The sequence below is a fragment of the Mus caroli genome, chromosome 11 (assembly GCF_900094665.2).
Source record: "Mus caroli chromosome 11, CAROLI_EIJ_v1.1, whole genome shotgun sequence".
In the NCBI taxonomy this organism is placed as follows: Eukaryota; Metazoa; Chordata; class Mammalia; order Rodentia; family Muridae; genus Mus; species Mus caroli.
Window position 1 is genome coordinate 3,205,972 of NC_034580.1, and position 8,128 is coordinate 3,214,099.

Sequence of the window (8,128 nt, forward strand, 5' to 3'; positions counted from 1 at the left end):
AAAAAACAAAAAAAAAAAAAAAAAAAAAAAAAAAAAAGAGGCTGTGTGTGTTGGAGACTGGCAATACAGATGTAGTTGGGTGTGCAAAAACATGGAGGGACTGGAAGGCTGGGGTGCAGTGGCCTGCACAACATGAGTATGTACTCAGTTAGCTCCATGTCCCCACTCTTCAGGAGGAAATCTCCAAGTATGATAAGATCTGTGAGGAAGCATTCACCAGATCCAAAGATGAGAAGATCTTGCACATCAAGCACTGGCTGGATTCCCCCTGGCCTGGTAAGCAAGGGATCATCACAGTAGAGGGACTCCTTGTGAGGTGGATGCAACTGTGAGTCCACTTCCCAGAGGAAGTTCTCGCTCCCCTTTTCCGTACCTATAACACATAGTGAATGTTCTGTTTCAGCAGAGCCCCTGTCATCCATCTCCAAGGAAGCCATCCAGGCTTTATTGTATCCCACCTTTTATTTGCCCAAGGCCATGTGATACTGTGGTGAAGTTTCTAGAAAGGCAGAGCTGTTGCTTTGATCTGCTCTATAGGTGCCCCTTCCAAAGTAGATGACATATGTTTGTTATCCTAGGCTTTTTCACCCTGGATGGACAGCCCAGGAGCATGACCTGCCCCTCCACTGGCCTGGAGGAGGATGTCTTGTTCCACATTGGGAAGGTGGCCAGCTCTGTACCTGTGGAGAACTTTACTATCCATGGAGGTAACCAAGCCTGCACTTGAATGTGGAAACGTTGACCTAGGTCAGCACCTCATGAAGACTCTCCCTAGCCATGCCCTTTAGAAACTCGCCTGTCCATAGCCCATGGGTGTGTTGCTAGACTCAGCTCCCACTACAGTTCCTTCATGTGGCAAGAAGCAGAGAAGCAACTAAGGGGGCATCACTTTGCTCTCCTAACACTGAGTGGCAAAGGCTGTGCTTGTGTCGTTGGAGCAGAGACGTAAGCTTCCCACAGGAGCTCATCCTGCAGTACTAGGAATGCTGTCTTTTCTGCAGGGCTGAGCCGGATCTTGAAGACTCGCAGAGAGCTTGTGACCAACCGGACTGTGGACTGGGCCCTGGCAGAGTACATGGCGTTTGGCTCACTGCTGAAGGAAGGCATCCATGTGCGGCTGAGTGGCCAGGATGTGGAGCGGGGCACCTTCAGGTAAACTCAGATGTGCATCCTTCAGTCTGAAAAGGAAGGGAAGGGCTTCGGAATCTGTACTCCAGGGATGGGGGCACCCATTTCCAGAAAGGACTGTATTCTCAATGCCAGGTCGCCTCACCTTTCCTGTGTTGTTGAGGATGCTCCGTTTCTATGCTGGAAGGGTGCTACCCTGCAGTGTCTGGCAGAATGCCAGCTTGTCACAGTGGGTCATACAGTTGTCTTCAAGGCTCACATGGTTGGCTCAGATGCCTGTACTCTTGCTTATTAATCTTGTCTTTCTGCCTCAGCCATCGCCACCATGTGCTCCATGATCAGAATGTTGACAAAAGAACCTGCATCCCCATGAACCACCTTTGGCCAAATCAGGCCCCTTACACTGTATGCAACAGCTCGCTGTCTGAGTACGGTGTCCTGGGTAAGGCCAACCCCACCCCCACCTCAGGCTTCTGCATTCCTTCATGGTGGTCCTGAACATGGCTTTCTTTCCTTCTGTCCCTTACAGGTTTTGAGCTGGGCTTTGCCATGGCTAGCCCTAATGCTCTGGTTCTCTGGGAGGCCCAGTTTGGTGACTTCAACAACATGGCACAGTGCATCATTGACCAGTTCATCTGCCCAGGACAGGCAAAATGGGTGCGGCAGAATGGCATTGTGCTCCTGCTGCCTCACGGCATGGAAGGCATGGTGAGAACTTCCCTTGTCCACAAGACCTGGGAACAGCCTGTCCAGGACCCTATCATAACAAGTCCAGGGGGTTCTGTTGATTCGTCCCACCCATTTTAGATGGGAAGACTAGCTAACACTTTGAAAGGCAAGAGTGGCCCATCTGCATGCACCCTGCATGGCCATCTGTGGACAAACAACACGTAGCTGATACTGTCTTTCAAGTACTCAGCTCCCTCTGCCCTGCTGCTCTGTGCTTTGCTAGTGGAAGGGGGAGGACTCAAATGATTTCTGACATCAAGGAAAAGAAATGGCAAGAGCAGCAGATGTCAGCATGTGAAATCTGAGAGGTAACTTGTGTGTCTGGTTTCAGGGTCCCGAGCATTCCTCTGCCCGCCCAGAGCGGTTTCTGCAGATGTGCAATGATGACCCAGATGTCCTGCCTGTGAGTAGAGCGGACCCTGGATGTCCTGAGGGGTCAGGTCTCAGCTCACTCTTCTCTGCCTTAGGAATTAGAGTGGGTGGACCAGTGTGGCCCCATGCCCTGTGATCTCACTGAAATAGACTACTTCATTTGTTTCCTGCTGTTGCAGAAAGCCAACAAACCTCAGCCTGAACTCTTAGGTGACATTACCATTGCTTTAAGGCAGGTTTGTTTTGTTTTGTTTTGTTTTGTTTTGTTTTTAAGACTTATTTATTTATTATATGTAAGCACACTGTAGCTGTTTTCAGACACACCAGAAGAGGGCATCAGATCTCATTACACATGGTTGTGAGCCACCACGTGGTTGTAGGATTTGAACTCAGGACCTTTGGAAGAACAGTCAGTGCCATCTTTCCAGCTGAGTTAAGGCAGCTTTAAAAGAACCCAGGAGTCAGTTTCTAAGGAAATGTAGACTTGACTATACCAGCACCCTTGTCTCCTATATCCCATGTATCCACTGCTAAACGGTAGCCCTCAGGAGCCACCAAGGATTAAATAGGGCTCAGACTCAGAGAAGCTGTGGAACCCGTTCCTCGCTGTCTTCAGTGAGCCCTTGAGTGTCCTGTGAGACATCCTGAGACCTCTCTGCCTCGTGTTGCTCCTATCCCAGGCACAATGCTCACAGTGCCGTTGGCCTCTGGCCATTTCCTTCCATGCACTAGGACCTGCAGGAAGAAAACTTCGACATCAATCAGCTCTATGACTGCAACTGGATTGTTGTCAACTGTTCCACCCCTGGCAACTTCTTCCATGTGCTACGACGACAGATCTTGCTGCCCTTCCGGAAGCCGGTCAGTGCTGGGGTCTCCAGAATGACCAGGGTGCCAGCCTTCCTGTGTTAACACAGGAAGGCCTGCCCTGGTGTCTTTTGCTTTAGATTGGTTGAGTGATACCTAAAGGGGAATACGGGTGAGACGTGGTCTCAGAAGTTAGGTCCTATTGCCATAAACGCCAGGGAACTAAACATTCTCCTAACTGAGTCTTCATGTGCTGGTGAGCACGGTGTGTAGGAGAGTCAGACAAGGTACAGTCCCTAAGCCGGGCAGTGGTGGCGCACGCCTTTAATCCCAGCACTCAGGAGGCAGAGGCAGGCAGATTTCTGAGTTTGAGGACAGCCAGGGCTCACAGAGAAACCCTGTCTCGAAAAACCAAAAGATAGATAGATAGATAGATAGATAGATAGATAGATAGATAGATAGATAGATAGATAGATAGATAGATAGATAGAAAATACAGTCCAGCAAGGAAGGCAAGTATAGTCCTGGTATATTGAGAAGTAAGATGGGTTGTCATGTAGTTATTCTGAGGACTGGAAAAGAGATGAAAAAGGACCCCAGCGGGGACCAAGGAATTCCAGGAGCCCCAGAAAGTCTTGAGCTGGGTGTTGCAGCATGAATAGATGTTATGTTGTGCAAGTGAGCATAATGATCAGAAAGAGGGTACCTGGGATAAGGATACAGGGAGAGCCTTGCTGCCCTGGAATACTGCAAGGGGGGCATGCAAAGCTAACTACAGGTCTACTGTGCCCCTGATAGCCTGCAGGTCTACAAGTCAGAACTGCCTGGTGATAGGCCTGTCTCAGCTATAGACCAGCCAAAGGTGTGTTATCTCTGAGACCACCTGAGAGCTGCTTAGTTCACCTAGGAGAGGCCACGGGCCAGGACGATGGCCCTGGAGAGTAAACAACCCCCAGAGGAGGTGAAGAGCAGAGAAATTAGTGTCTTCTTCCTGCATTTTGTGTGTGTGCCTCCCATTGAGATCTGGAAGACAGGGGTGTCCTGGCTGTGTACCAAAGGTCACTGCTTAGATGTCCTTTATCCCGACCATCATTCTAAAATCTGTAAGATATAGTCTACTGTGAGCATATTTTGTCTTTCAGTTAATCGTCTTCACTCCCAAATCCCTCCTGCGCCACCCTGAGGCAAGAACTAGCTTTGACGAGATGCTGCCAGGTAGGTGTGGGGCATAGATTGTTAGTGCTGGGAGTTCTTCACTGTCTGTAGGCCTTATGGGGTTTGTACTTACCACTCTCCTTAGGCTCTTCCTAGATTTTTAGTCATGATATAAAGAGCTCAGACTGTGAGTTCCTCTAGAACTGCACTAAAATAGCAGGGCTTGGTAGTGCATGCCTTTAGTCCCAGCGCTCTGGAGGCAGAGGCAAGCCCATCTCTGAGTTCAGGGCCAGCCTTTACAGAGCAAGTTCCAAGCCAGCCAGAATTACATGGTGAGACCTTGTCTCAAAAAACAAAAGAAAGGAAAAGGCAACACAGTGAGTCTAGGGTCACAAATAGGAACATGCAACAGCTCACCACAACTCGGGAGTACAAGTCTTAGCAAATTCTTTGTAAAGAGGAAAAGCTCTGGGGAGGGAGGGAGCGCCAGCTGCACTGCTGAGATAGGAGGCTGTGGCATGAGATTTCTACATGGAAAGTGACTAATTAATACGGGTGCTAATTAATACAGCTTGTAGCCACCCAGATGTACCTGGGCTCATGAGGCCAGAAAGACTGTTTCCTCTCAACCACCAAGCTGCTAGAGCCTTACACAACGAACCTTTTGTTTATTATTTTCTACTTTTTGTGTGTGGTAAAATTTATAGCTGGGCAGTGGTGGCGCACGCCTTTAATCCCAGCACTTGGGAGGCAGAGGCAGGCAGATCTCTGAGTTCGAGGCCAGCCTGGTCTACAGAGTGAGTTCCAGGACAGCCAGGGCTACACAGAGAAACCCTGTCTCAAAAAACAAAACAAAACAAAAAATTACAAATATATATTTTATTATGAATGTGAATGCTTTGCCTAGATGTACATATGTATGTACCATGTGGATGCCTGGTACCTGAGGAGGTCAGAAGAATATCCACATGGGAGCTGCCATGTGTGTGCTGGGAGTCATAGCATGTCCTCTGCAAGACCATCAAGTGTTCTTAACCACTCAGCCAATTAATTCTTCAGCCCTCCATAGGATTTGGGGGGTGGGGGGTGTTTGTTTAATTGCTTTTTCTTTTCTGTGCATTGGTATTTTGCCTGTATGTATGTCTGTTTAAGGGCATCAGATCACCTGGAACTCCTGACTCCCTTGGAGTTAGACAGTTGTCAAGTGCCATGTAGGCACTGGGAATTGAACCTGGGTCTCATGGAAGAGAAGCCAGGGCTCCTAACTGCTGAGCCACCTCTCCAGGTCCCCTCCATCAGATGATTTGATTTTATTTCTTCTTAAAGTGTAAATGTCCAGGTTGTTCCTGTTTATATTATACCCGTACAGCTTTTTGCTTTTTTTTTTTTTTTAATTGTGCTGTCGTATCTATGTATCTCTAGGTGGCCTGGAAATTGCTATGTAGAGCAGGCTAGCCGCAAACTCTCAGAGATTTACTGCCTCTGTCTCCTGAGTACTAGGTTAAAGGTGTATATCCCAGGCCTGATTTTGCATCATTCTGAGCAAATGGCACAGACATCAGAAGCTTGTGAGGGAGAAATATCTCTAACCCTCAGAAACCATAGCCCCGAGCCACTGTGTGATAGCCCTCAGCTCACTCATAACAGCTGTGGAATAGGCCTGGAGAAAGAACCAGCCCAGATGTGGAAACTTTCTTATAGGAACGCACTTCCAGCGTGTGATCCCAGAAGATGGACCTGCAGCTCAGGACCCACACAAAGTCAAGAGACTTCTCTTCTGCACTGGGAAGGTGTACTATGACCTCACCCGAGAGCGCAAAGCCAGGAACATGGAGGAGGAGGTGGCTATTACAAGGATTGAGCAGGTGAGGGCATGTGGCATAGTGGCTAGGTGTCATGTCCCAGCTACGGGGTCTTAGCAGAGTATCATTCACTCACTGAGGTTCCTCCCCTTTCCAGCAGAGTAGCTGCAAAGCTTTTCCCTCTGGAACCCCGGTCTCCCTTTGCTTAACCCTGCCCATCCTCTGAGGGTCCCTTGGTTGATCTCACCCTGCTCTCTCCAGCTATCACCATTCCCCTTTGACCTCCTGCTGAAAGAAGCACAGAAGTATCCCAATGCTGAGCTGGCCTGGTGCCAGGAAGAGCACAAGAACCAAGGCTACTATGACTATGTCAAGCCAAGACTTCGTACCACCATTGACCGTGCTAAGCCTGTCTGGTAAGACCCAAGTCCTTGATGTCCTTAAAGACGTGGAAGCAAGCTAGAGAAGAACCGGCAAGAGCCACCTCTGACTTCATCCTTGTCACTCCTCCTCTCTGTTTTTCTCAGGTATGCTGGCCGAGACCCAGCAGCTGCTCCAGCCACTGGCAACAAGAAAACACACCTGACAGAGCTGCAGCGCTTTCTGGACACAGCCTTTGACCTGGATGCATTCAAGAAATTCTCTTAGATGCTCCTGGAGTTGATGAGGCCATGGCCCCCATGTCCATGACGCTCTTTGCTTCTCAACTAAAGAATAGTGCCTCAGCACTGTCCACACGTCCCTTCGCTGTGCCACACCGCCCCTGTTCTCATAGGAATTAAGTTGTCCACTGCAGTGCTCAGCTGCTCCCCGGTCACATGCTACCCAGCCTGTGCCGACTTCTCTCAGGCTGCACACCGTTCATGGAGACCGGAAGGAGCAGGCTAAGGAAAGGACCCCTCTCAGGACATCCTAGAGAAGGAAGGCAGCTCTGGCCCCACCCATGCCCCCAGTGCAATCCTCCAGGGTAGGAACAGAACCCTATGTGGCTTCCCAGGGTACTAGCACTCAGCCCTCGTCACCCATCAAGTCACAGAGCCAAGGCGAGGAGCAGTTTCATTTTGCTAGGGCCAAGCTGAGAGCTCATGGAGGAACTATAGCTGCCAGGATTTGGGAGTCATCAGGATGTTGCGTGAGTAGAGATTGGCATGGGGTATTTAGAGGACTTTAGCAGTGATGTTAGTCTAACCCTGCTACCCTTCTTGGGTTTGGGCTGTATGTGGGAAACTTACCCCAGCTACCACGCCTGGAGAGCTTGGCTCTGAGTACGGCCCAGAAGTTCCCTTGGCTCCCAACCCCAGGCACTGCTGCCTCTTGGTCCTGCTGACTCTGCTCTCCTGACCTCTCCCCAGTCACTTCATTTTCTCTGTTGTTCCCTGAACACATGGAAGCTGTTGACAAATTCTTTTGTTTGCTGTGCCAAGGCAGATCAAAAGCAGATCAGTGGATAAGAGCAAGGTGTCCCAAGGAGCCAGCTGTCCTTCCTCCCTCTTTTGACCTCCACAGGGACTCACCTGATTTATTTATTTTGGTTAAAAAAAAAAGGAAATGAAAAAAGAACAACCACCTTTGCATTGCATCGGCTTGACCCATAAACTAAGTTATCATGGCCAGCCTGCCTGCTGTCGTGTGTTCCGCCTCCTCCCCACCTGCCTGAGAACAGTCTTCTGGTTGGGGTGGGGGTCCCAGCTGCCATTTGCCAACTGGATATGTGCCCCACAGCTTTCTGTTCCCCCTCGTGGGCAGCAGCCATTATCATCAGCGCAGCCTGGGCCTTCAGCATCTCCTTTCCCCTGCCACCACATGTATCTTGGTTTTAGGCATGTCTAATAACTACAGTCGGCACCAGGAGAGAATGTCCTGGGACAGGAACAATGCCCCTTACTCTCAGAGGTGGGAATGACAGGACCAAAGTTTGTATCTGCCTGTGGTCAGCGTGTTTGCTGTCTGGTGTCCCCTTCTCCCTTGGAACAGCCAGGCTGTTTTGCACACAAAGCTGGACTAGAGGGAGGGAAGCTTAGCCGGGTGTGGGTGAGTGCAGGACAGGATCTCCATAAGCAGTACACCTGGGAACGCTACAGGAGAGCTAGTTCATTTATTTGGGGGGAGTGGGGAGGGCAAGATCTCCGGGGCAG

General features: G+C 49.8%; 1 protein-coding gene across 9 annotated transcripts in view; it reads left to right on the plus strand.

Moving 5' to 3' along the window:
* Positions 1 to 7,606, plus strand: part of Ogdh (oxoglutarate dehydrogenase) — a 64,531-nt gene extending 56,925 nt beyond the window's left edge. For all 9 annotated transcript variants that reach the window (XM_029484250.1, XM_021177876.2, XM_029484255.1 and 6 more), the window contains 11 exons: positions 174 to 276; positions 579 to 707; positions 1,002 to 1,152; positions 1,443 to 1,570; positions 1,658 to 1,836; positions 2,189 to 2,260; positions 2,962 to 3,090; positions 4,179 to 4,251; positions 5,893 to 6,056; positions 6,255 to 6,409; positions 6,521 to 7,606. In XM_029484250.1, coding sequence (XP_029340110.1) covers positions 174 to 276; positions 579 to 707; positions 1,002 to 1,152; positions 1,443 to 1,570; positions 1,658 to 1,836; positions 2,189 to 2,260; positions 2,962 to 3,090; positions 4,179 to 4,251; positions 5,893 to 6,056; positions 6,255 to 6,409; positions 6,521 to 6,641 — 1,404 coding nt within the window. In that variant the 3' untranslated portion in view covers positions 6,642 to 7,606. The remainder of the gene's footprint in view (positions 1 to 173; positions 277 to 578; positions 708 to 1,001; positions 1,153 to 1,442; positions 1,571 to 1,657; positions 1,837 to 2,188; positions 2,261 to 2,961; positions 3,091 to 4,178; positions 4,252 to 5,892; positions 6,057 to 6,254; positions 6,410 to 6,520) is intronic.
* The last annotated feature ends 522 nt before the right edge of the window (positions 7,607 to 8,128 follow it).